This window comes from Rissa tridactyla, chromosome 9 (assembly GCF_028500815.1).
Source record: "Rissa tridactyla isolate bRisTri1 chromosome 9, bRisTri1.patW.cur.20221130, whole genome shotgun sequence".
NCBI classification, from domain to species: Eukaryota; Metazoa; Chordata; class Aves; order Charadriiformes; family Laridae; genus Rissa; species Rissa tridactyla.
This window is the reverse complement of record NC_071474.1, coordinates 48,923,357-48,949,480: the sequence shown is the minus strand read 5'-3', so window position 1 is coordinate 48,949,480 and position 26,124 is coordinate 48,923,357. Positions and strand designations below refer to the sequence as shown.

At 61.8% G+C, this 26,124-nt stretch overlaps 3 protein-coding genes across 5 annotated transcripts in view; 2 read left to right on the top strand and 1 right to left on the bottom strand.

Annotated features, from left to right (window-relative positions):
* Positions 1–14,625, top strand: part of NHSL2 (NHS like 2) — a 35,052-nt gene extending 20,427 nt beyond the window's left edge. For all 3 annotated transcript variants that reach the window (XM_054213819.1, XM_054213820.1, XM_054213818.1), the window contains exons 2-8: positions 4,799–4,951; positions 5,766–5,902; positions 6,053–6,257; positions 7,214–7,345; positions 8,672–10,876; positions 10,981–11,113; positions 11,543–14,625. In XM_054213819.1, coding sequence (XP_054069794.1) covers positions 4,799–4,951; positions 5,766–5,902; positions 6,053–6,257; positions 7,214–7,345; positions 8,672–10,876; positions 10,981–11,113; positions 11,543–11,855 — 3,278 coding nt within the window. In that variant the 3' untranslated portion in view covers positions 11,856–14,625. The remainder of the gene's footprint in view (positions 1–4,798; positions 4,952–5,765; positions 5,903–6,052; positions 6,258–7,213; positions 7,346–8,671; positions 10,877–10,980; positions 11,114–11,542) is intronic.
* A 707-nt stretch (positions 14,626–15,332) lies between these two features.
* Positions 15,333–17,671, top strand: PIN4 (peptidylprolyl cis/trans isomerase, NIMA-interacting 4). The gene is made up of 5 exons (XM_054213839.1): positions 15,333–15,430; positions 15,510–15,580; positions 15,734–15,853; positions 16,279–16,614; positions 17,362–17,671. The coding sequence occupies exons 1-4, from the start codon at positions 15,391–15,393 to the stop codon at positions 16,435–16,437; spliced, it is 390 nt and encodes a 129-aa protein (XP_054069814.1). The 5' UTR covers positions 15,333–15,390; the 3' UTR covers positions 16,438–16,614; positions 17,362–17,671.
* Positions 17,672–20,076: 2,405 nt separating this feature from the next.
* Positions 20,077–25,882, bottom strand: ERCC6L (ERCC excision repair 6 like, spindle assembly checkpoint helicase). The gene is given in 4 exon segments (XM_054213816.1): positions 20,077–20,362; positions 20,364–20,412; positions 20,414–23,977; positions 25,785–25,882. Coding segments are annotated over 4 exon segments (3,882 nt in total). The 5' UTR covers positions 25,829–25,882; the 3' UTR covers positions 20,077–20,137.
* Between the last annotated feature and the right edge of the window lie 242 nt (positions 25,883–26,124).

The following is a 26,124-nucleotide window of genomic DNA, read 5'->3' as shown; positions in this document are numbered from 1 at the left end:
ACACTGTCCCGGCGAGGGTCTGGATTTGGACAGGACACGGTACGTCGGCCGTCCCCGCAAGGGCTCATCATGGGAGAGCGCATGCAGCAAGATGGGCATGTCTGCCCAGCGAGCGACGCTGCCTCCGGCCATGGGGTTGGTGGGTGTTTAGTGGGATGTCGCTTTGGGATGTCGTTCGGACCTGGGCGTGCATCCAGCCCCAGAGCTGCCGCACGCGTGGATGCTGCTCCGCGTCCTGGTGGGGCGGCTGGACCGGCGGGTCCGAGTCCAGCGGGGGGTGAGCTTGGGACAGGAGGCGCTTTCTGCGGCCCCTGCCAGCTCCTGCTGTTCGCTCTTTTCTCTTCCTCTCCGCTCGGCGCAGAGCAGCGTGCGCTTTGGCTCCATACCACAGGGAATGTCATCAAGCCACACGCGCCGGGAGCGAGCAGTCGCGGTGCCGGCGGTGGGCCGGGGCGCTTGCTCGAAGCCGGCAGCATATGTTGCCGGCACTGCGGCGCATTGGCTCCCGCCGGCGGGGTTTGGGTTGCGGTTGGGATCAGTCTCAGCCTCCAAGTTCGCAGTCCTCATCCTCCTGTGTGCTAGGACCGGCGGCGGCGGCTGGCTTGCCGCTGTGCCGATACCCGTTGCCATGGCTGCTCTGCTAATGGTGCATCGCCTGCTGCTGCCGTTACATCACTCCTGTGGTACCTCTGCATCGGCAGCGAGGGGCCGAGCGGCACCGTCTGCATTGCCGGCGCCTCCTGCGAGCTTGGAGCGAGCTTGAGAAGGAAAAGTTTGGCGGCGAGTTCGAGCAGGAGGCGTCGTCTCACGGGAGCTTCGGCCTGAATTGAAACAACTCCCAATGGCTCTGTCAAATATCTCCCTGTGGATTCGGGATGCCTGGGCAGTAGGTAAATAGGGATGCTGGCGTGGAGGGGGGGTGACTCGGGGAGATGCTGGCGGAGGGCACGTATCTCTGCTCTGCGGCTGGGGGTGCTGCAGGGACGCTCGTCTCCCAGGGGAGAGTGAAGCTCGGCTGCCCTTGGAGCAAACTCCCCTTGGCTTCAGCCCCGGTCCTTACACACGCCCGGCGGCCACGGTGTCCCGGGCTGAGCGCTCACTCGCGCTTGGGAAGACTCTGCAGGCTCTTGCAGAGGGAGCAGCACCCGCTGCGGCTGGTGGGGCTGGCTTGCACCCCTGCCTGGGGCAGCCCCGTGGGGACCGTCCCGGCGGGACGCTGCCGTGGCCCTGCCCGCCAGCTCCCAGCCCCAGGGCGAGGGGCAGAGCTCGCTGCTGCCAGCCTGCAGCTCTGAGAGGGGACGGACCCCTGGGAGACATGGGGACAGGCCGGGGCAGCCCTGGCCTCCGGCCGCCTGTCATTAACACCTCTGCCTGTGCCTGAGCCTGTCTGCGGGCAGAGCGGGGGCTGCTGCCCGCTCCCCTCCGCGAGCCCCAGGGCGGGGAGGGGGGACTGACGCCGGCTGCATGCGGGGGGAGCCTCCCCCCCAGCCGTGCCTCAGTTTCCCCCCAGCAGCGAGGCTGGCCAGGCTCAGGTCAAGAGTGCTGGGGGTGCATGGGAACCCCCAGCTCTGCTCTCCCAGGACGCTCTTTTCCTCCTGCAGGCATTTGCCACGGGCTGGGGGCCCCTCAGAGGCATTTTGTATTTTGAGCCTGTCAGTGATAAGCCTGGCAGGAGGGTCACCGCCAAGGGCAGCAGGCTCTGCTCCGGCTGCTCTGTTCCCGCTGGCCCCTGTGTCCCTCTGCCAGGCGCTCCGGCTCGGCTGGGGCATCCCGAGCCCCGCAGATGTGTGTGGCAGCCACAGCTTGCACGGACATCCCAAACCAGCTCCTGCACCGAGCCCAAAAACCCCCCAAGCAATGGCTCCCGAGGAGCAAAAGCCAAGACCTGAGGGTGATACTCTCGCTCCTGCACCCAGGGCAGTGCCGCACCACGCAGCCCCTCGGGGCAGGGGTTCGGGTGCCCAAGGGGTGCTTGGCTTCTCCGCCCTCTCCCACCCCTTCTCCTGCTCAGCTGCTGCTTCTGCTGGGAAGATGAATCCAGCTCCCACCGGCGCCTCGGCGCCTCGGCTCGCTTGCGTCCCCAAATGAGTGTGTGTCTGCCAAGGCTGGAAAGCCCTGGAGGGCAGGGACCCCCCCAGCCCGCCCCAGCATGGCTGGCCGTGCTGCCCTCTCCCCCTGCCCACAGCCCACCCGGGCAGGGCAGGCTGTTGCCCCCCCTCACCCGCTGCCTGGGCACGCTTCCGCTTCGCCCATGGGCGGCCCCGGGTTTCAGTGCTGCGGTTTGCCCACGTGGCTGGAAAGCGCAGGGTGGGTGCGTGGGGGGGTGCCCAGGGGGAGCCCGGGGGTGCCGAGGCTGCGGAGGTAAGCTCCCGTGCTGCGCGGAGGGCGGGGGGGCCGCCCTGGCAGCGTGCTGGCGACGGGTGGCTCGGGGAGGTGCGAGGGCAGCGGGGGGCTGCGCTTCGGAGGTGTCCCTGAGTGTCGGGGGGACACTGCGTAGCTGCTGCGGGGTCTGCGGGGGTGATGGGGTGGCTGCCAGGAACACATGGGCAGAAGGCGAGGAGCATCGGCACCCGCCGAGGCCGAAGGCTGGGTCGGCGCGAGCCGGGAAGAGGGGTGCAGCGAGCCGGGGTGCGGGGCCAGCCCCTGGGGTGCGCTCAGAAGTGGAGGGGGCAGCAGCGGATCCCCCACCTCGCCACAGAGAGCGGGCTGGGGGGCTGGGGTCTGCAGAGGTGAGCGTCTGGTCCCTGCCCTCCCGTGCCCCCGGCTCCCTTCCTGCCTCCCCATAGGTCAGGTTTTTGGGGAGATGCCCCGACCCGGCCCTGTGCCCAGCCGCCCTCCCAGCTCCCATCCACGGGGCAAGACAGAGGCCAGGGCACAGGGCTCCTTCTGCCAGGACCCCCAGCCCCTCTGGGCACCGACGCGCCAAACTGGGAGGTGAGCGGAGGGAAAGCTGCGTCCCGGTGTGAGGAAAGGGGGCCGCATTCACCCGCAGCAGGGAGAACTTCATGGCACTGCCCTCCGGGATGGGGCTCTGCTGCCGGGCGAAGCCTCAGCGTGGTGTACACACACACACACACACACACACACACGCCCCAACACCTCTTGGTTGATATGGAAACGAGTCAAATTATTTAAAGGAGGGGGAAAAAAAAAAAAAAAAAAAAAAGAAGGAAAAAAAGCCTGGTGTTAAGGCACGTCGTTATGGTAACACAAATTATAAAAGTAACTAGGCTAGGGACGTGGCACCTTGCTTTCGGGTGCTGGGCGTTGTGCAGGCTCTGCGCTCCATCCGCTGGAGCTGGGGGGAAGGGTGGCACCCGGGGACAGGGTGGCACCCGGGGGCAGCAGGGGAGATGCTCGGGATGCGGTGCCGGGTGAGCTGGGGCACGGCTGACTGCAGGAAGAGGGGGACGTGGCTTGTGCAGGGGTTCCAGGGAGCCCGGCCCCATTTTTGGGCCATTACCCTTCCCCCAGGCGAGCGGGGCTGGCACGAGGCAGGGTGCCGTGGCCAGGACGGCCGTGTTTTGGCAGCTGGGGCGGTGGCGTGCTCGCTGGGACGGGCACCCCGCGCGCGGCAGAGGGGAAGTGTTTGTCACGCTGGTAATAGGAGTGCCTCGAGCGATGGGGACGGGGGCGGGCACGCTGGCCTGCACCCCCAGCGCCACCAGAAAATGGGAGTGAAACCGGGGCTGTGCATCCCCCAGCCCGGCGGGTGGAGCGGTGCCGGCTGCTGAGCGGGAGAGTCCCAGCCCCCGGACGGGGCGAAGGGATGTCAGACCCTGGTCCCGGGGGGTGACACCCAGGCCGGTGGGTGACACCAGGCACAGGACCTTGTGCAGCACCCGATGCCGACAGCAGCCATCCCTCTGCCCACCCCAGGGGTGGCTGGAGAAGGATTAGCCCTAAATCCCCAGGGATGACACCCTGGTCATCCACGAGCCCCCTGTTTAAAGCTCACAAACCCGCTCTCTGCCCTCGCTGCCCGGGCCGGGGCGGGATGTGCTCGGCAGGCAGGGTGCCGGCGGCGGCACTCCCTTGGCTCTGGCACAAAACCGCGCTGGGTCGGAAACCCACATCTGCTGGGGCCAGCGCTGCTCCGGGGCGGAGGTGCCGGGGCTGCAAGGGTTCCCATGGCAAACCCAATTTGCTGGGGCTCCGCTCCGCTCCCAACACAGCCAGCTCCCCAGCGAGCCCAAATCCTTCTCCTGGGGACTTTTCCACCCGTGTGGGTGTTCCAGAGGGTCTGGGCAAGAGCCTGGCCCATCGCCGCAGAAGTTTCCTTCCCCAGAGACCGTTGCAGGGCGTCCACCGCCGGGGCAGGGCGCGTTAACCTCGCCGAGCAGGGCGAAACCAGTGTGGTGAAAGGCGCTGTGTCCCCTCGCTCCTCCTTTTCGGTTGCAACTTCTGCTCTTCTGCAGCCAGGAGGTTGCTTCACCGGAGCGTGCGGCGTTTCCTGCGCCCAGGAGCAGCCGAGCAGTCACCCGGGGCAACAGGGCTCGCTTCCTTCCCCACTTTCACCCTGCTCCCTGTGTGGCTTATCCTGGCAGCCCGCGGGGGCTGTGCCCAGCCCCCAGAGCAGCAGCGGTGGCGGAGATGGGGTCCGGTCCCCGCTGGCAGCAGCCTGCCGGGGTGGCTTTGCTGGGGTAGGACAGCCACATCCCAGTCCCCGCGTTCCTAGGGAGACTGAGGACAGGATGAGCGCGCTGTGCCGGCGCGGCGTCGGCTGGGAGCCCCTGGCAGCGCTGTCAGGGCAGCCGCCCACCCGCCTTCGTCTCACTCTGCTCCCTCCTGCCCGCAGCCACCTCTAACCTGGACCTCGAGAGCAAGAAAGCCGCCCACACCAAGCTGTCATGGCAGCAGCCGGTGAACGTCTTCCTGGCGGCCGGGCGCCCGCCGGGCATGGAGCAGCTGCACCAGGAGGCCCAGCTCAACCTCCAGAGCTTGCTGCAAGGTAGTGGGACAAGGGGGGCCGGGGGAGGGTGGCAGGGATGGGTGCTGCCCCGGGTACATGACCGCCATGCAAACAGCGAGGTCGTCTCCCACGTGCCCGTGGCCGAGCCGCTCCTCAGACCTCACCGAGCTGTAGCGGTCGGGTCCCCGGGGGGTCGCAGCCTCCAGCAGCCCCGCTCTGATCTCTGCTCCCCAGTCGCTGCTGCAAGCGGCAAAGCAGCCGGGGCCGAGAGCAGGAACCTGCAAGGGCCGAGGGCAAGAACCTGCTGGCTAACCAGATCAGTGCGGCTGTTGATTTTGTTTCCTTCCAATTCCTTACCCAAGCCGTCACACGGGCTGGGCTGGGATGCTTTGCAGGCATCGATTAGATCAGCAGCCCGGCCTTCCCCCGGCTTGTAATCTCATTAAGTCAGCCTGAGCAGACCTGGTTTCTGCCAGGCCATAACGACCAGCATTAATTAGCTCAACAATTACAGGATGGGGAGACACTGAGTTCCCTCCTGGCTGTCCCTGGCTGGGCTCTGCTTCCCCGTGGGACCCACCGCGTCCCCACATAGCCCCTGGGAGCAGCGGGGTGGGCTGCTGGGGTCCCAGCGCTGCCTCGCACCCCCCCAGCCCCGGCATTCCTCCCTGGGCTTGGGGTCTCCCTTCCCCACCTCCAGAGCTGCCTGTGCTGAGCAGGGACAGTAAGCCAGCCTGGGGACAGCCAGCCGGGGACAGCCACACGTGCCTTCCTGCTCCTCCTGCCCCGGGAGCAGAGCCGTCAGCCCCAGCCGGGGGCTGGAGCGGGGTCCCAGGCGCTGTTTCTCTTGCAGAGGAGTATGAGGAGCAGTACGCCGAGAGCAGGGTCACCGGGCAGACCTTCCGCGCCGCCGGTCACCTGCCCCCCGACACCCCCCCCGAGCCATCGCCCCGACCCCCGCCGGCCAAGCGCCTGGAGTTCGTGCTTATGGTGAGTGCCGGGGCGGCGGGGCAGGGTGGCGCGGCCCCGGCATCGCCCGCAGGAGAGGGGCTGGCGCGGCTGGGCAGGCAGCTGGGTCGGGGGGGCCATTTGTGTCCCAGCCTCGTCCCTTTGGTGGGTCACGTGCCTTTCCCCCCGCAGCCCCCGAGCCGGCAAGCAGGCGAAGAGGAGAGCACCGGCACAACCGCGCTGGGCGCTCGGCCGCCCGACACCTCCCTGAGCCTCCCCACCAGCCCGGACAAGGAGCCAGCCTGGACCAGAGCCTTTCCCCTGCCCACCCTGGAGGAGAAGCAGTGGCACCAGTCCTGCTCCGTCCAAACCAACATTGTCCCCATCAACGTCTCGGGTAGGGCAGCACCCCCGCGGGCAGAGGCGCGAGGGGCAGCCCCGGCAGCGGGGCGAGATGCGGGGTGCAGGCGAGGATGCGCCCCAGCGCCTGGCTGCGGTGGGGGCACAGGATGGTGGGAGGGGGCTGGGGCTGCGAGCCTGCGTCCCCACGGGCCAGGCGGGCACCGGGGGCAGCGCAGGGGACAGGAGGGACACATTGGCGTCTGTCATTCCCAGCCCATCTGTCCAGCCATCCGCAACTTTGTGTGTCCGATCCGCCGGCCACGCCACCGTCCGCTCTCTTGTCCGCACTGTGCTGCCCAGCCCGCCGGTTTGTTGTCACCTTGGCTCTCGCCACACTCCATGCGGCCAGCCTGTCTCGCCTGTCTGTCCGTGCGTCCGTCCGTCCTCACGGGGCTGCAGGTCCCACCAGCACGGTCCTGCCCAGTCCTTGCAGGCACGAGGGCCACGCTCTGCCCCCAGGTCAGAGCCTGAGGCCGGTGGCTGAGCAAGATGCACCTTCTTGAAGGCCAGAGATGTCTTTGCATCCTTTTCCTCTGTGATGGAGAGACATGGGGGGACCACGCTGGTCCCTCTCCCCACCCTGCTGTTCCTCATGTCCCCAGTGTGGTTCAGCATCGCTGGCCCCATTAACAATGAAGCCCAGTGGTGCGGGGTCCGGTCTCACCAGCACAGACCGGAGCGGGGCCGGTCCCCACAGCTTTCCGTGCATCCCACCTCCATCGGCAGCATCTCCGTCTTCCCGCCGGCCGGCAGTGCCCGCCGTGCCTCCATGTCCCCCGCGGCTCACCCCGCATGGCTCACCACCCTCCTGCCATCCCACGCGCCTGCCTGCAGTCGCCATCCCAGGCCGGGGGGCACCCATGGGACACACGGGGATGGAGGGGGACAGAGCCCCCGCCCCGGCAGCCCCTCCCGGCACCCCCACGTACAGCCTGTTTGTTTTGGCTACAGGGCAGCACTTTGCTAGGCACGCGAGTGCTCGTCACTCCCTGTTTAACACAGAGACCGCGATGAACCCCAAGTCCACCCTGCGGCGTAGACGGACCGTTATCGGATTCCCTAACCTGTCCCTGCGAGACCAAGGTGACGGCAAGAACCGCGCAGCCACTTTCGTGCCCTGGCAGCGCCTGGGCAGGGCCGGCACCCACCGGAGCTGCCCTGACAGTGGGCAGAGCCACCCCGGGGGCTGGCAGCCAGACCGGGCACAGATGGGCTCCCTGGGGACACCCTGGCCTTGGGGACATAAAGGCCACCGCACTGGCTGTGCTCCCTCCTGGGGCACCGGGGTGCTGGGCACACTGATGACACCGGGCTGGCCCCGGAGCTGGTGTGGCATCGGGGACAGCCCCTTCACCCTAAGCTGGGGTCCTGCACGCTTACGGGGCGAGACGGACGCCGAAATTTCTCCTAGTGACGGGGGTCACCCGGCCTCGGCTCCGGCAGCTCCTGCCCCGTGCCCACCCTCCCTGGCCATGGGCCACCTGGTGCGGGTGCTGGGGCCGTGAGGCACGCACCCTGCCTGGGGCTTTGCTGGGGCTGGGGACCAGCTGAGGGCACTGAGGTGGCCGAGGGTGCCTGCAGCACTCCTGGCACAGCCACGGACCCGTGTTGGACCCCATGGGGACAGCAGCCGTCCCGGATCGGGGGCCTTGTCGTGCCGTCCCCTGTGGAAGGTGTAGGGAAACCAGAGCCGGGCTCTTCCCGGAGGCAGGCAGGGACAGGAGGAGGAGAAGCCATGGCACCAGCTGCACCGGGGGGAATTGTCACTGGGTAGGAGGAAGGTTTTTCCCCATGACAGTGGTCAAACCTCCAAGAGGTTGTCACAGTTCCTCCCTTGGAGATGGTCAGACCTCAACCCGCTGCAGCCTTGAGCATCCTGGTCTGCTGGGTGTGCTCCAAGCGAGGTCCCCAGGTCCTTCCCCATCCCGGCTGTTCTGAGATGAGGTGGCACTGTGAGCTGTCGCGTCCCTCCCCGACCCAGGCAGTGATGCCTCCCTCTGCTCTTCCTGGTCCCCATCTGTGTCCCCACCACGGGGCAGCGTTGAGGCAGCACTTTGTTTGCTGTGGGGCCGATGTCCCCGTGGGTAGAGACTCCTGCCGTGGCTGCCAAGTTCTCCATGGCACGTCCCAGCCAACACATGCCAGGCTGGAGGGTTAAGACAGGCCAGGGACTGTCCGCGGTTGGGTTATGGCCATGCCAATGGAGGGGGTAGGAGGGCACCTGGTCAGAGGGTGTCGACCTGTCCGCTCGGGCACATTTCATGCCTGGGCAGAGATGCAGCCCCAGAGATCGGCCACAGGGTGGGACCAGTCCTGGGCCCATGGCAAGCGGGGCAGGACCATGCCGCTGACCCACTGGCAGAGCGCGAAGCGGGACAATGCTCACCCAGGCTGTGTCTCTCCTCGCAGGCGGCGCCAATGGCCCCACGTTGAACACACACGCGCCCATCGCCGAGTCCCTCTCCTGCAGCTTCGTCCCCGAGACCGCGAGTGGGGCGAAGGCACCCCAGGAGATCAGCCCCCGCCAGCCCCTCTCTGCCCCGTTGAGGAAAACCTTCAGCGACCTCGGGGCCCGCTGCTGCCCTCCACCCGCTGCCATGGACGGCACAGCCACCCCCTGCACTGGCACCTGCAACGGGCCGCCCGGCACCCCTTTCTCCCCGCCATGGAGCGCCCTGGGCTATGCCAGCCCCCTCAGCCCCGCCGCCGGCCAGGGCAAGGGGCCCACCTGCACTTCGCCAGGCGGCTCCATCCCGTCGCCCAGCCCGGGCTCGCCCGCCGCCGCCTCCTTCTTCATCGCCACGGAGGAGCACATGGGCAGCAACGGGCCCGGCTCCTTCTCCAGCGTGGTGCCCGAGTCCCCCCCCACCTCTGGGGGTGGCCAGAGGTGCGAGGGCCGAGAAGCCAAGGTGAACCTCTTGCCAGGAAGCCAAGAGGAGCCGGAGCCGGCGGTGGAGCCATCGCGGCTGGAGGTGGAGCGGGCAGGGTGCCGGTTCCGCGAGCGGTCGCTGTCGGTACCCACCGACTCGGGCTCCCTCTGCTCTGTGGACATCGCGTACGCCGAGACCCGGCGGGGCAGCGCCAACTACACCCTGGGCTACCCCAGCGCCAGCTCCGAGGGCAGCACCAGCACCGACAACGTCTCCCTTGGGCTGGAGCAGGAGGGCCAGCGGCGGCGGCGCTCCAAGAGCATCTCCCTCAAGAAGGCGAAGAAGAAGCCCTCGCCGCCCACACGCAGCGTCTCTCTCATTAAGGAGGGGCAGGATGATGCTGTGGGGCCTGGCTCGGTGCTGCCCAAGGACCACCGGCCCAAGAGCCTGTGCATCCCAACGGAGCCGCAGGGCCACCGGCTGGTGCACTCCGACCCCCAGGGGCGCATGGGGAGGGAGCCCGACGGCACAGCTGCCCCCCACCAGTGGCATCTGGCGGACTGGAAGGCTGGTGATCCCTACCGGTCCCTCTCCAGCTCAAGCACGGCCACAGGGACCACGGCCATCGAGTGCGCCAAGGCACGGGGCAGCTCCGAGTCCCTCGCCTCCCCCTCCATCTCCAGGGCCACGACACCCTCCCAGCTCTCTGCCGAAGCGGACCTCAAGACCTCCTCCCCAGGCCGGCCCACGGGGCTGATGTCCCCATCCAGCGGGTACTCCAGCCAGTCAGAGACCCCGACCCCCACCGTCCCCACCTCCGCCATCCTCGGGCACTCCCCGCACCAGGTGCGGGTGAGGCCGCTGGTCCCCGAGAGGAAGTCCTCGCTGCCCCCCACGTCCCCCATGGAGAGGAGCCCCAAGTCCAGGCTGTCCTTTGACCTGCCACTCACACCGCCCGCCCACCTCGACCTCTCGGGGCTGAAAATCTCCCTGAAGGGGAAGACGAAGGTCAGCCGGCACCACTCCGACTCCACCTTCGGCACCAAGCTGGCCCAGAAGACCAGCCCCATCACACCCATCATGCCGGTGGTCACGCAGTCCGACCTGCGCTCGGTCCGCCTCCGCTCCATCAGCCGCTCGGAGCCGGAGGACAACGCCGACGGCCCGGAGCATGCCGAGGAGCCGCCACGCGGTCCCTGCCTGGGGCTGGAGAGGAAGGTGAAGCCGCCGGTGGCAGAGAAGCCACCGCTGGCCAAGCGGCCCCCCAGCATCCTGCCCAAGCCCCCGGCTCTGCGGGAGGAGGGTCCCCTGTCCCCCACCTCCCCACCGGGCACCACCACCAAGGAGAAGGGGCTGCCACAGGACAGCTTCATAGTGCTGCGGAAAGGGGAGCTGAGGAGGGGTCTGGGGGAGCCCCCCTCGTCCCTGGCGCCAGCGGGACCCCGGCGGCTCTCGCAGGGCAGCCTGGAGGACGAGCCACGGCCGGAGCGGAGCGGTGCCGGTGAGGGGGAGCGGAGGAAAGCCAAGGTGCCACCACCGGTGCCCAAAAAACCCAGCGTTCTCTACCTGCCGCTCGCCCCGGCCCCGGCGCAGCTGGGAGCTGGCCTGGGGGAGCAGGCGCCCACCCCGAGCCCCATCATCACGCTGGACGCCGACCCCGCCTGCTGCAACCCCGACGCTGAGGACCCGCCGTCCCCGGAGGGCCTGGGCACGGGACAAGCCGGCGACCCTGCCTCGGAGCAAGGTGAGGGGCTCCCCGCTCCTGTGGTGGGTGTCACCCCAGGGACAGGGGGTCTCCCCATGCCCGCACAGGGCGGTTCACAGCTGCCTTCTCCTCCCCACATGCAGGCAGCTTGGCGGAGGCCAGCACGGAGGAGAAGAGCTTCGCCAGTGACAAGACAGCCGACTCCATCGCGGAGGAGGACGACGATGTGTTCGTGACGTCCCGCACCACAGAGGATCTCTTCACTGTGATCCACAGGTAGGGCTGGTGGGTGGCACTGGACGGGCATCGTGCCACAGTCCCAGGGCAGTGTCCCCCCCACCACGACACCTTCAGTTTTCCACACCAGGGCCGATGCTCACACTTGGGGACAACCCAGCTCTTGCTGCCTCAAGCGCTTCGGAGTTTGGCACCCTGAGCCCGTGGCCAGGCTGGGTCACCAGCTTGCAGGGGGGTTGGTCCACTGCTCCATCGGCCTCGGGGCATGTTGGACCTAGCTGCCAGGAGAGGGTTTGCCAGCAGCTAGGTGCATCGCCTGCCATGCACAGGTTGTCTTCTTGCCCTGGCGGAGCAGGCACAGCACAGCCGGGCAGGCGGCGTGCCCATCGCTGTAGGACCTCACCCCATCCAAAGGGGCGGCAGCTCCCGCCCGGGGCTGCTCCCACTGCGTGTCTCTCTGGTGCCTAGGTCGAAGAGGAAGGTCTTGGGGCGGAAGGAGCCTGGTGACACCTTTGGCAGCCGGCACAACTCCCACTCGCCTGTAAAGACTTCGGGCTCCCCGACTGGCGAGTCCCCGGCAGCAGCGGGCAGCAGCGGGAAGTCTTCCAGCAGAAACGAAGACTTTAAAGCCCTGCTCCAGAAGAAGAGCAGCAAAACCAGCCCCGGTACCCGGCCATCTGCCGCTGAACTGCTCAAGACCACGAACCCGCTGGCTCGGAGGGTCATCACAGAGTTTGCCCCCGAGCTAGACGGTGCAAACAGCCCCAAAAGCCAGCCCTAACCTTGCATGGTCCCTTCTGGCCATGAAGGGCTGGAGACGGCTGCAGAGGAGGGTTGCTGCGGAAGGGGTGTCCTGGCTGCCCGGGTGAGTCCTCGTGTCCCACCGGGGGTTTTCTTCTGCTTTTGTTTCTTCCTCGGAGAGCCGTCAGCTGGGAGGCAGCGTTTGGAGCCCAAGCCCCCGTGTCTCTGGCGGAGCTGGGCCCTTTCCACGAGGGAAGAGGCAGCACCGGGGCTGGGACCGTCCCCAGCTGAGCCAGCTCCCGGGACCGAAGGCACCTGCTCGGGAAGCAGAGCGGGACTGCAGCCCCCGGCGTCGCTCAGCACCCGCAGCGGAGCTGGCTTGAAACTGTTTGGTCACTTCGGCATGTGGTACTTTAAATGGCTTTTCTAATGCACAGTGGTGATGATGTTTTATTCTCTTTCTTTTGACATTGTACCTTGAGTTTCCCAGGCAAAGATCCCAGGTTTGAGTTCGGCTGGATACACGGAGACGTACTTTGGGAAGACGTAAGGGGGCCGGCTGGAATTGAGGTTGCTTCTGAAGAGCCACAAGCGGTTCCCCCTCGTCGTTCCGAGCATCCTCCCCGCCACACGGGGAACAGGCACCCCGGCGTCCGCAGCCAGCGCGACGACCTCAAGCCAAAACCCAGCCCCTTGAAAGCCCCCAAAATGCTGCATTTCGGAGCTCCTCAGCTCTTGGTCCAAAAGCAAACCCCGGGGTCACCTCTGCCGCCTGCCCCGGGGAGCCTCACTGCACCGGCCCACGGGGGTCTGCCAGCCGCCCCGCTCCCCACCAGCCTCCCGGCGCCAGTGGGTCCTGCACCGGGCCGTCGACTCGGGGTGACTCGGAGTGATGTGGGGTGACGTGGGGTGCGAGTGTCCCTGCCGCTGCGGGACAGGTGGGCTGCAGCAGGACAGCGCTGCCCGGGGAAGCCCTTCCCCAGCTCTGCCTCTGGCATCGCACCAAGGGACCCTGCGGCAGCATCTCCTGCAGACATCAGCCACTGGAGGTCCTGGGCTGCCAGCGAGCTGTTGGCCAAACCCATCCCGATGTCACCCGAGCCACCTCCCAGGTGACTCCTGGGGTCCCTCTGGGGTTACCCACAGCTCCACCCGTGCCCGATGGCTGCAGTGGAGCTGTGTGAGGCCGAGCAGGATGCGTGCCAGAGCCACTGGCAGTGCAGGGACTGCACCCCACCGCTGCCCAGAGAGTGCTGTTGGCAGTGCCACCGTCCCCCTGGCACACACGGGTCCCCTAGCCAGCCAGACTGTGCACCCCGGAGTGTCCCGCGGCCTGGAACCGCGCCACACGGCAGAGCCCAGGTGGTGTGTGCCTGCGAGGCTGCCCGTGCCGGTGCTGCGAGGAGGTGGCACGTGCCGCGGTGGCACAGGGGGATGCGGTGCTGGCACGGCTGCGTTGCCCAGCTCTGCCAAAGGGATGGGTTGCACGTCACCGGCTGCGGTGCTGGCCCTTGCCCGGGGTGCAACGGAAGGCGCAGGGTGGGATTTGTCCCCCTCGTCCCCAGCTGCTGCTTCCTGGCTTGGCTCCAGCATGGGAGCCCCAGCTGCCAGTGACAGCGGCCACCTGAGGGGCAGCGGGGCTGGGACAGGGAGGAGGGCAGGACCGAGAGGAAATGCCAGCCCCAGCTCTGAGCAGGAGCGCGGCTGCACGCCCATAGCAAGAGAGAAAGGGCCGGGCTGTGCCTGTCAAAGAAACGGGGTGTTTAGGAAAGTTTCCGCTTTATTCCTTGATCTATTTCTGCAAGCTGCGGCGTGCCCAGCCCTCCTGTGTGTGGGGGAGAGCGATGTGGCTGGATGCGGGCAGCAGTGGGGAAAGGGAGGCACCACGGCAGCGCTACAGGTGCCCTTCCAGGGGCCAGGGCTGCTCAGGGGGGTCTCTGCCCCCTCCCCAAGCACACAGCCTGGGCCCCCGGCAGCACAGCCCTCCACGGACACCTCCCCATCCACACACTCCTGCTGGATTTCACCCTGAAAGAGGCTGTGCCCTCCTTGCGGTTTGTTCCCCCTCCCCTCCCTCCCGTTTACTTGCACATTGCTCCCTTCCCTCTCCCGGGGTTGCAGATTTAAGCCTGTAATTAAGATCCAGGCTGAGAAACTCAGGAAAAAAAAAAAAAAAAAAGCTCTAACAGATTTCCATGCTCCTTCTCCATCCCGCAGCACCCAGCCCTCCCCCTGCTCCCGCGCCCGGCGGCAGGGTGCTGGTGTGGCGGGGATGGGGCCCCGGGGACAGGAGAGGGAAGCTCTGGGGACGGGTACATTTTGCACATGACTGCTCAGGAAACCGGTGGTGGCGGAGACGGTGGGAGCGTTAGCGGCTGGGGGGACGGCAGCCGGCAGAGTGGGCTGGGGACGAGCATGGGGTGGAGACACCCCTGCAAAAACCCGTCACCGCTGGCAGCGAAAGCGGCGTCCGCTACCAGATAAGGAATGTGTGGGAGGCCCGGGGTGAATCCCAGCTGCGGAGCTGAGGTCAGGCCATGGCACAGATCCTCATTTCCCTGTCCGGAGGAACGGGCTCTTGCCAGCGGAGCCGGCCAGCTCCAGGCCGAGAGCTTGTCCCTGGCCACTTGCTTCCTCCTCCCTCCGGCTGTGGATGCAGAACCGTTTCTGCGGCTGCTTCACTGCGGGAAGGGCAGCTTGCGGTGCCTGGGGAGAGCCCGGCCGGCGGCATCCCCTGGTCCCGCCGTGGTGCGGGCTTCTGAATGTTGTACTTTTTAATCTCGCCAGCTTGGTAAACTGCTCCCTGCTGACGGCTGCCTGTGCGTGCTGGTTCTTGTGGCTGCTGAGGGGGGCCGGAGCCCTGGGGAAGGGTGCTGGGGGGGAGATGGGGGGGGATAGACACCTCCTGATGCCCCTTGGGTGGCTCAAGGGGACGCTGGCAAGCGTGGGGACCATGCAGCCCCATTGCCAGAGCCTCTGATGGCGTCTGCCAGGCACTCGTGTGTCCCCAGTGGCTCTGGGTGAGCGCAGGGACGCTGCAGGGAGTCGGGGATGGCCTGGGATAGGGGCTGGGGATAGTGTGGGGGGCTGGGGACAGACTTGGGGTCCTGGGGGCAGGTGGGATGGGTGCCAGGGGCAGCCTTGTGTGTCGGGGACAGCCCTGGGTAAGTGCTGGGGCCAGCCCCGGTGCTGGGCGGACACTGGGGACAGCCCAGGGTGGGCGTTGGGGACAGTCAGTGCCGGGTGGCTGGGCACCCATCTGGGGGCGAGCAGGGTGGGCGGCAGGCACAGCCCAGGGCGGGTGCTGGGGACGGCTGTGGGTGCCAGGACAGCCCAGGGTGCTGGGTGGGCGCTGGGGAGAGCCCTGGCAGCTGGGGGGATGCTGGGGACAGCGCGGGGTGGTCGCACGGCCCGGCCTACGGGAGTCCCGCACACAGCCGGGCCCGGCGGGGTCCTGGGGCTGGGCCGGGGCTGGGGCGGCCGCGGGGCGCCGGGCGGAGGGGCGGCGGCGGGGACAGCTCCAGCCCGGCGCGCCGCGGGCAGCCCGGGGGCCTCGGCGCGCTGACGGCGGCGAGATGGCTCCCAAAGCGAAAGGCGGCGGCAAGGCGGGCAAGGGTGAGCGGGGCCGGGGGGGAACGGCCGGGCTCCCGCGGGCGGCGAGGGTCGGGCCGGTCTAAGGGCGCTGCGTTCACAGGCAGCGGCAGCGGCGGCAGCAGCAGCGAGGGCAAAGCCCAGGGCCCGAAGGGAGGCGGCAACGCCGTGAAGGTGAGTCTGGGGGGCGGCGGGGTCCCCCGGGGGCGGTGCGGCCGGGCAGGGACCCCCGGAGCCGGGCAGATTCCCCCCCGGGGCAGCCGGGGGGTTCTCCCCGCTCCTCCCCCGACCCACCACAGCCGTGGCCCCGCTCCACCGTCCCTCCAGGTCCGGCACATCCTGTGCGAGAAGCACGGCAAAGCCATGGAGGCCATGGAGAAGCTGAAGTCCGGCCTGCGCTTCAGCGAGGTCGCCTCGCAGTACAGCGAGGACAAGGCCCGGCAAGGGGTAGGTGCTGTGTCCTCAGGGGAGGGGAGCGTGGCTGGGCAGGGGACAGTGGCCTTCGGGGAAACCTGGTGTTGTGCTGGCCATCACAGTGTGCTGGTGGAGATTGCTGCTGGGGATTCCTTCCCGGGTGCCTTCAAAAACCTTGTTTCAATAGCTTTGGGCACAGCACCCACAGCGTTCCCAGTGGGGTGGGCAAACACTGGTCTGGGGCAGCCTTAACTGCTGGGCAGAGGCACAGGCAGGTGCCAGGGGCTCAGCTGTAAGTACTTATTTGCAGCAGAGCCTCAGCTCTGCTTAGGATTCTGAGTGGGTGCCGGGGACAGTCAGTGGGGGGTCCTGGGACGATCCTCTCCACCCTCCCTGCCAATGAAGCCACTGTTGCAGGGAGATTCTCAAAGTTTAATCCTGATGGTTCCTTCTTCCAGGGAGACCTGGGCTGGATGACCAGAGGCTCCATGGTGGGACCTTTCCAGGAAGCGGCGTTTGCCTTGCCCGTGAGCAGCATGGACAAGCCAGTGTATACAGACCCTCCTGTCAAAACAAAGTTCGGCTACCACATTATCATGGTGGAAGGCAGAAAATAAAAGATGAATGACCATTACCTTGTTGACTGCTTGAATCCCGAGAGCTTCCCAGACACCTTGACCTCGGAGCCAAGTCGGTCATAACCAGCGGCATGCTTGGAGGCAGCCGGCTGCCCCTGCCGTCGTGGCAGGATGCACAGATTGCAGCTGGCAGAGAACAGGGCCCTGCCTAGAGAGGTAAAGCGTTCCCTGGAAAAGGTGAAATAAGAGCTTTTTGCAGTTGTTGAAATCTGCTGTGTCTGGCAGGCCAGGCCCTTGCTTAGGATTTATCTGCAAACGTAAATGATGCAGAAAGGGAAAGAGGGTTCCCCAGGGCCTTGCTCTTTATCCCCGTCCTTGCCAGTGAGGATGCAGACAGCTCCCATGTTACAGTTTCTGCTCCAGAGCTCAGACTGGGAATGGGAGGACGGTCCCTTTGGTGGAGGGTGGGTGATGCCACAGCTAGAGCTCGTGGTCACTGCCCTGGGCAGGCGGCTCGTTCTCGCAGTTTCCCAGTAGAGGTGAGGGTCAGGCCGGGGCTGGAGGCACCCTGGTGGGCAGTGCTGGGGAAGGGGAGCTGGGGGAAGGAGTCCTGAATACGAAGTTACCCATCCCTAAAGGTACTTCTCATCCACTTGGAGCTGCAGTAAGAAGTTGTGTAACTTAAGCTTGAGTAAGAGAAAAGCCACTAAATGCTTGCTTGTTGCTTCCTGCGTTCCCCTGCTGCTACGTGTGGTACAGGTCTCGAGCCTAGCAGGCTGTGCCTCATCCTACTGGTAAGGCCGCCTGAAGGACAGCGTGATTGATGCGAATGAGACAGCCCAGTATGTCTCCTGCCTCTTGGATCTTAGCAATAAATATCCCAGCGCAGTGATCCCCTTCCTGCTGAAAGACAGCACCTAAACAAGGCACATCTCTAGCAACAGACACTGGCTTTGTTTGCAGGCGAGCAGCGTGCGGTGCCAGAGGGCTCAGAGATGGGGAGAAACCATCAAAGAGAACAAAAGGCCTGTCCCAAGATGACAGACAAGGAAGAGGTGAGACTGAAACCAGGGCAGGTCTTTCTCCTCCCTCCCTTTTTGGGGTGTTTGTTTTGTTAAGAGAATGGAAAGCTCAGAGATGCCAATGAATGATTGCAAAGCTCTAGTTCATTAATATTTTGTTATGAAAGGCAGACAGGCCTTTCTGCAGTATGAGAGCAGATGTGGCCTCATTTAAGGGATGCTCTATTAATAAACCACTTGTTTCCAGGCTACCAGAGCTTTGTTCTACCTATTAGCACATTGGCACATCTCCTGTACCAACAGGATTGTTGTTTGTGTTTGTCGAGTCTCCTTAGTACAAGGGATTCAAATTCAACAGACTAGTTCCCTCTCCAAAAGTGGCAAAACTCAGCAAGGTGTGAAAGTACCCCTTGCTATCATGCTGTAATACAGAAGGCAAACTTGCTAGGCACTAAACATGCACGTGGCATGAGGAAGCATCAAAATTCACCGCTGTATTGTCACAAGGAAAGACCGTACAGAAGACGGTCATAGTGGTGAGAACTCCAGGCCAGGTTTATCTCAGCGTGATGGCAGAGGGGCATGGCAGATAAGCAGAGCATTGCTAAAGCCAGGACAAGGTTCTTCCAATTTTAAGCTTGCATGGTTCTGAACTATGAACCCACTTCACAGCTTCATTGTGCCTACAGCACCAGAGAGATATATTTAATCCATGGCAGCTGAACTGTATGTGGGATGAGGGTAGGAGGACTTCCTTACCAGACAAAAAGCAGCTCAAAGCTTTAAAACCAATATTTCCCCCTCCTGCTGCCTTTGTGCAAGAACAGGCTTTGACTGTCCTACTGTATTGGGTTTGTGTGGCAAGATAGGGGTAACGGGGGCGTTGGGGGCAGGGGTGGTGTCTGTGAGAAACTGCTAGAACCTTCCCCTGTGTCTGACAGAGCCAATGCTAGCTGGCTCCAAGAGGGACCCGCCGCTGGCCAAGGCTGAGCCCATCAGTGACAGTGCCTCTGTGATAATATATTTAAGAAGGGGGGTAAAAAAAACTGCTGCAGAAACTGTAACTGGAGAGAGGAGTGAGAATGTGTGAGAGCAACAACTCTGCAGGCACCAAGGTCACTGAAGAGGAGGGTGAGGAGGTGTTCCAGGCACCAGGGCAGAGATTCCTCTGCAGCCCATGGAGGTCCACGGTGGAGCAGATATCCACCTCCAGCCCATGGAGGACCCCACGCCCGAGCAGGTGGGTGCCCAAAGGAGGTTGTGACCCCATGGAGAGCCCATGCCGGAGCAGGCTCCTGGCAGGACCTGTGGCCCCATGGAGAAAGGAGCCCACGCTGCAGCAGGTTTGCTGGCAAGACCTGTGAGCCCCCACGCTGGAGCAGCCTGTTCCTGAAGGACTGTACCCTGTGTAAGGGACCCACGCTGGAGCGGCTCGTGGAGGACTGTCTCCCGTGGGAGGGACCTCATGCTGGAGCAGGGGAGAGTGTGAGGGGGAAGGAGCAGCAGAGACAACGTGTGATGAACCCACCACAACCCCCATTCCTGATCCCCCTGCGCTGGCTTGGGGGGAGGAGGTAGGGAAAATTGGGAGTGATGTTGAGCCCAGGAAGAAAGGAGGAGTGGGGGGAAGGTGTTTTAAGATTTAGGTTTTATTTCTCATTATCCTCCTCTGATTTGATTGGTAATAAATTAAATTAATTTTTCCCCAAGCCTCAAGTCTGTTTTGACCATGACTGTAACTGCTGAGTGATCGCTCCATCCTTATCTCAAATCTGGAGCCTTTTGTTGTATTTTCTCTCCCCTCTCCAGCTGAGCAGGGGAGTGATCGAGCAGCTTTGGTGGGCACCGGGCATCCAGCTGGGGTCAACCTACTGGAAATAAAGGGGGAGTGGCCACAAAGTCAGGTTAGAGACTCCTTTGAAGCCCTTGATTCCTCCAGTGATATCAAAAAGTTTGAGGTGTTCAGCCCCTTGACACAGTCAAGGTCTAATTGCTGTTACACTCCTCCACAGCCCCACACCTGCACACCCCTTCTGCAGCAACCCCCGTCTGGCAGGGGCTGGAGCAGAAGGGTTTCTGCGGTACTGCGCTCCGTGTTGGACCCGGCCCCGGGCAGATGGTGAGCTGGCCTCCATTGCTTGGAGGAGCTCCCCTTCTCCACAGCAAATGCGCTCTCAGACCAACTTAAAACCAGGTTGCAGTAGTTCTGCTCTCTCCTTTGCACCCACCTGCGGCTCACCCAAAGGGTGGGTGACATTCAGGAGCCACATCAGCTTATTTCAAGGCAAGGAGGGAGGAACTACAGCAGCTTGAGCTTAGACTGCGTGAAGCTGCCCTGGAAGCACACCCTCAGCGTCCTCTCAGGGGAGAGGCAGCCACAGGATCCAAAGAGCAGAAAGATGAAGCCAGGGCTGCAAGCTTGGAGAGGGGGTTAGACATAAACACAACTTTTTTTATTAACAAATCAAACAGCAGCATGAACTGTTTTCATCTTTGTGAACTGAGTCCACAGTGAGGTCCCTTCCCCACCACCTGACAACTAGATTCTCAGACTGTTCCCTCACGCAGGAGGAGATGCTGAATTTGCTCAGTCACCCTGAAAGAAGTGTATATTGTATCCGTCAGCCTTAAGCTAGGTCAAAAAGTTACAGTGATGTAGTTCAGACAAACGTTTAATGAGAAAAAGTAAGACTGTTCTTAATAAAGGTACACATATTTCATTTCTGGGCTAGCTCTCTATATAAGTTTAAAGTCACAAGCATGACTTCAGGGTCTCCACTTTTTATGTCAAGAGCTTGCAGGAAACAGTTCAACGCCTCCTGTAGCTTTCCATCATCCTTAAGTTTCTTCCCTCTGCCTACCAAGGTATTGTAATTGCTTACAGCAGCAGAGGAACTCTGACCAACCTCTTTTTCAGAGGCGCTTTCCTGGGTGAAGTAGTCTTATTTGCTCACCTGATGGAAGCTCAGCATCACCACTGGATTCCTCCTGTCTCATCTGCTTCCGACTGCTCGGAGGACATACTCTCCAGATGGAAGGATTCTTCATCTGTATCAAGTGTTTCTCCAGCAGGTTCTTCTTCAGGCTCAGCAGACTCCCCGCTGCACTCCTCAGCTTCTTCTTCCACAAGGTCATCCTGTTCCTCATTGCTGTCATCATCATCTTCATCATCTTCATCATCACCAGTGCTTCCCATGATTTCTCCAATATCCTCAACCTCGTCTACAACCTTGTTGATTAGAGATCGCCTGGAAGCAGTAGACCTGTTACTAGTGTTAGTTAGTTGGGGAGAAAAGATGGTTGTTGCTACACTTCTCTCACATTTAGGAGTGGATGCGCTAAATCCTTCCAGAAATTGATGCAGAGGGCTGTTTAGGGAAGAGGGCCTTTTTTCAGACTGGTTTTCCTCCAAAATCATGATGGAATGGTCTTCATCCTCACTGTCTGAAACTATCCTTCTTACGTTTTTCTTTCTACCAAAATCAAAGACACCACTGCTTTCCTCTGATGCTTCACTCTCTTGCAGGGAGTTACATGGCTCTTCTTCAGCTGTGTGACAGGGTTTTCCACAGTTACTGTGCTCGCTTAGACAAGGTTTAGTTGGAGATTTTTTTGTTGGAGACTTACAAAAGCTTTCTGCTTCTAGCTGGAAGCCCTCCTTTTCTGGGTGCTCCGGTGATCTTTCCCCATTTGAGGCATCCTGCCGTCCTTCTTCAGACTCTTCCAGGACCAGATTGAAGTCAACTTGATCCTGGAGAGAAGGCACAGACATATCCTCCAAGCTGGCTTCCAACACGTGAGATTTCTGGAGCCTACCATGGATTTCTGGTGTAATGTTTGATAAATTTGGCACCGTGGCAGCCAAAGCTAGCTCAAGAACATCATTATCTGTCCCCAAGGCAGTATGTGGGTCAAGTACCTGATCTGACATTTCTGCATCTCTTAACCTTTTGGAATCATCATCGATACCAGACTCATTAAAGGAATGCTGACGATGCCCAGACAGGCCATTCCCTGCCTCAGTCAAGCTATCTGAACTTACATGGGAACACTGTTTCTGTTCGAGACTTTCACTCTCTTTACCAAGTGGATAAAGTCCAGGTGATGATGGTATAATGCTTGATTCAAGATTTTGCTCAGATTCTTCTGTATCTGATTGTTTCACTGTCTTGCTGGTATTGAGCAGCTCTGTATCCATACTGGAGACCTCTTGTGCCAGTTCCTCTTCGTCCAAGTCACCGATAGTCAGACTTGTCATTTTGGAGCTGACATTAAGAACCTGGACCTTCTGGTCCTCTGTGAGATCAATAACTTGGGTATTTTCACGTTTATCAGCTACTGGTGGCGACACAAAGCGATCCATGTTGTTCAGCCCTGGAGACAACTTCTTTGGCTGGGGAACCAATTCGGGTGGTCTTTGCCACGTCTCTTCACAAGCATTTCTGATCCCCGCCATCCTCTGGTCTCTGAGCTGCGACTCTAACTGAACCAGCTCGTGGGCTTTCCGTACCCTCTGCTGGATGTACTGCTGGGCCTCTTGACTCTCTGCCTGCTCCTCATGAGCTATTTCCCTCGTATACATCAAGTCATGATCAGAAATGCCAAACATTTCCAGAGAGTGCAAATAGGCGATGTGTTCGTCCAGCTGCAGGTCAGTCTTTCTTTGGGTGGCGTGCAAAGACTGCAGCTGGATCTGAGTTGCAGATGTTCGAGTATCTTCTAATGTGAAGAGCTCCCTTAGTTCCTGTTTGGAGAAATATCTAAACGGGTTCTTCTTGTCACCGGTAGTCTGTCTTATTAATGAATCCTTAAATACTTGTCTCCTGTATATTTTCTCTTCCACTGTACCGCAGGTAATCAGTCTATAAATTACTACGTTCTCTTTTTGCCCGATTCTATAAGCTCTGTCTACAGCCTGAGCATCTGTAGCTGGATTCCAGCTGGGGTCAAAGATCACCACTCGGCTAGCTGCTGTTAAGGTCAAACCAACGCCACCAACTTGCGTAGTGAGCAGGAAGACAGAGTAGTGCTTGTTCCTCTGAAAGGCATTCACGCGCTTCTCCCGTTCTGTTAGGTGGGTTACCGTCCCGTCAATACGCATGATCTTGAATTGTCTGCAAGACAAGACGTGCTCTATGATATCCAGCATCTTCCTCGACTGTGAGAATACCAGGGTTTGGTGTCCCTCCTCTCGCAGTCTTTCTAGAAGTCCTACAAGGAACAGCATTTTCCCAGACTCCTGAATCAGAGTCTTATCAGAGAGATGGTCTATTTTACTAGCGCCTGAAAGCGTACCTGCTTCACTCCCGTGATCCTCCTCAGAGTACTCCTGTTCTTCCAAGCCCAGCTGGACACATGCTCTTGCAGACAGAATCCTGGGGTGGTCACACAGCTTCTTCAAGACAGTCAGCTCAGCCAGAGGCGATCGGGTTGTCAGCAGCACTTCTTTCACATGATCCAGAGAGAGAAAGTTTCTGTAGATTTCTTCCTGCACTGGCGCCAAGTACACCCACACAACAAAGTCATTTTTCCTAGTGAGACATGGCATGGCAGGAGCACAATTCTCACTTGGATCCTCAGGAAGAGGAGCATCTGGTTTGTCAGGCTTGTTTTTGATATCTTCTTTGGTTCTTCTGAGGAAGTACGGCTTTATAATTGTCATTAGATTCTCGGATATCTTTAGCCCCAGTGCTTTCTCGCCTAGAGTTGCATCCTTCTCCCTTGCCCTAGTAATAGGATTCTCATATTCCATTCTAAAAGTTTTGGCCGTTCCCAGGAGAGCGCCCTGGCAGGCAAAGTCAAACAAGGACCACATTTCCCGCAGGTTGTTCTGCACTGGGGTGCCCGTGAGGAGGAGGCGATGCTTTGCAGGAATCGTATATACACTCTTGGTCGTTTTGGTAGAGGGGCACTTGATTTTATGCGCTTCATCAAGAATGATGTAGTCCCAGACAAACTCCTGCTCGTTGCTGCTGGCAAGCTGCTTCCAGTTGTTAATGAGCATCTGGTAGGTCGTGATGACGACGCCGTTCTTCCTCCGGACCTTCTCCAGGTTCCTGGTGCGCTCCGTCTTGCTGCTGCCATAGAACTCCTTGACGCGCACGCCGGGGGTCCAGCAAGCGAACTCGGCCAGCCAGGTGCTGACCAGGGTGGTGGGCACCACCAGCAGGACATGCCGCAGGAGCTCGCTGTCGAACATGCCCGAGAGGAAGGCAATGACCTGCACGGTCTTGCCCAAGCCCATGTCGTCGGCCAGGATGCCGCCAGGCCTGCCCTCCCGGTGCAGGCGGTACAGGAAGGCGACGCCTTCCCGCTGGTGCTGGAAGAGCTTCTCGTGTACCTCCCCGTAGAGCAGCAGGCCGCTGCCGCAGACATTCACGAAGCCTTCCTCGTCGTCCTCGTCCTCTGCCACCGCCACTGCCGCCAGCGCCTCCACCACCCGCTGGATGCGGCCCTGCAGCTTCTCGCTGGGGCGGATGGCAGCGGCCAGCCGGAACAGCCGCAGGGCCTCCTCCAGATCCCCGTCACCCGCCGCCGCCTTGGCATCGCCCACCAGCCTACAAGAACCACCGTCAGCAATGAGACTGCCCACACCCGGTCCCCCCACCACCCCGGCCCGCCCTCGGCCCGCCGCCCCCCTCATCCCTGTCCCCCCTGAAGTAGGGTTGGATATATTAAAGCTGTAAACTAATTGAAGTAGGGGCTTAATATATTGGAACTGTAAATTAGAGTAGGAGCTTAATTTAGGAGACTGGACGCCTTAAGGCTGTACAAAGAGCAGATGCAACAATTGTAGTATTAAATGTCAGAACTTATATCCTATTTTTTAAGAAAGGATGCTTTAGGACAATATAACCTTGTAGTAGACGCTTATCTCTCAAAACAAGGGGCCCAGGATTACTGAGGAATGCAGAGACTAGTCAAAGCTAACACTTCTGATGCGCCAGCAAGAATAAAGGAATAGAGTAGAGGCCTGCAGTTCACCCAGAAGGTCACGACGATGAAGAGGAGTGGAGGAAGTAAATGACCACCAGATGTCTCTGAAGACCACTGAGAGACTCTAGTGTGCATGCAGGAGATAACAAATAGGTAATAATTTCTTGGAAAACTAGTGAATATGTATACATAGAATGTATTTAAACTGTACATCTAAATCAGTTGGCGTGCAAATTAGGTGGACCAATCCCCTGTGCACCCGGTGCTGCAATAAAGAATATCTGCTTAATAGTCACCGAGGCTATTGAGTCTTAACTTTGGCATTTCACTGCATCACCCCCCCATCCCCGTCACTCCCGTCCCCGCACAGGCCACCCCACTGCACACCGCCAGTACCGCTCCTCCTCCTTCTTGCCCGCTGCCACCTTGGCATCGCCCACCAGCCTACGAGAGCCACCGTCAGCACTGAGACTGCCCTCACCTGGTCCGCCCGGTCCCCCCTCAGCTCGCCACCCCTGCCTATCCCTGTGGCATTGAGTGCACCCTCAGCAAGTTTGCCAACAACACCAAGCTGTGTGGGGCGGGTGACACGCTGGAGGGAAGGGATGCCATCCAGAGGGACCTGGACAGGCTGGAGAGATGGGCCCATGCCAACCTCGTGAAGTTCAACAAGACCAAGTGCAAGGTCCTCCATCTGGGTCAGGGAAATCCCAAGCACTGATATGGGCTGGGCAGTGACTGGCTTGAGAGCAGCCCTGAAGAAAAGGACTTGAGTCCAAGGACAGTGTGCACTAGCAGCCCAGAAAGCCAATCATATCCTGCGCTGCATCAGGAGAAGCGTGGCCAGCAGGTCGAGGGAGGTGATTCTCCCCCTCTACTCCACTCTCGTGAGACCCCACCTGGAGTACTGCGTCCAGTTCTGGAGACCCTATTACAAGAGAGAGATGGACGTGCTGGAACGTGTCCAGAGAAGGGCCACGAGGATGATCCAAGGGCTGGAGCACCTCTCCTGTGAGGACAGACTGAGAGAGCTGGGCTTGTTCAGCCTGGAGAAAAGAAGGCTCTGAGGAGACCTTCTAGTGGCCTACCAGTATCTTAAGGGGGCCTACAAGAAAGCTGGGGAGGGACTTTTTAGGATGTCAGGTAATGGTAGGACTAGGGGGAATAGATCAAAACTAGAAATGGGTCCACTTAGGAAGAAGTTCTTCTCCATGAGGGTGCTGAGACACTGGAACAGGTTGCCCAGGGAGGCTGGGGAAGCCCCATCCCTGGAGGGGTTCAAGGCCAGGCTGGACGGGGCTCTGAGCAACCTCATCTAGTGGGAGGCATCCCTCCCCAGAGCAGAAGGGTTGGAACTAGGTGATCTTTAAGGTCCCTTCCAACCCTGCCAATTCTACGATTCTCCCCATCCCCGCACAGGCCGCTCACCGCCGGTACCGCTCCTGCTCCTCCTCCCCGCCCGGCTCCGCCATAGCTCCCGCCGCCGCCGCGCGCTTCAAACTACACGGCCCTTCCCGTCCTGCACCGCGCGCATGCAAACGAGAGAACCCCGCATCCAATCAGCGCCCGGGAGCGGGCGGGCCCATGGCGCTGCCGGCGGCACTCCAAACGCCGGCCCTTCCCATCATGCCTTGCGCAGATGCAAATAAGGGGTTCGCAGCCAATCAACGCCGGAGGAGGGCGGAGCCAGGCGAGCGCTGGTAGCCCCGCCCCGCCCCGCCCCGCCCCGCCCCGCCCCGCCCCGCCCCGCCCCGCCCCGCCCCGCCCC

Bases quoted from the DNA above. Each gene is read 5' to 3' on its own strand.
- PIN4 (XM_054213839.1), top strand. From the start codon at position 15,391: ATGGCTCCCAAAGCGAAAGGCGGCGGCAAGGCGGGCAAGG. The intron at 15,581-15,733 runs GTGAGTCTGGGG...CCGTCCCTCCAG, and splicing joins GAGGCGGCAACGCCGTGAAG to GTCCGGCACATCCTGTGCGA. The intron at 15,854-16,278 runs GTAGGTGCTGTG...TCCTTCTTCCAG, and splicing joins AGGACAAGGCCCGGCAAGGG to GGAGACCTGGGCTGGATGAC.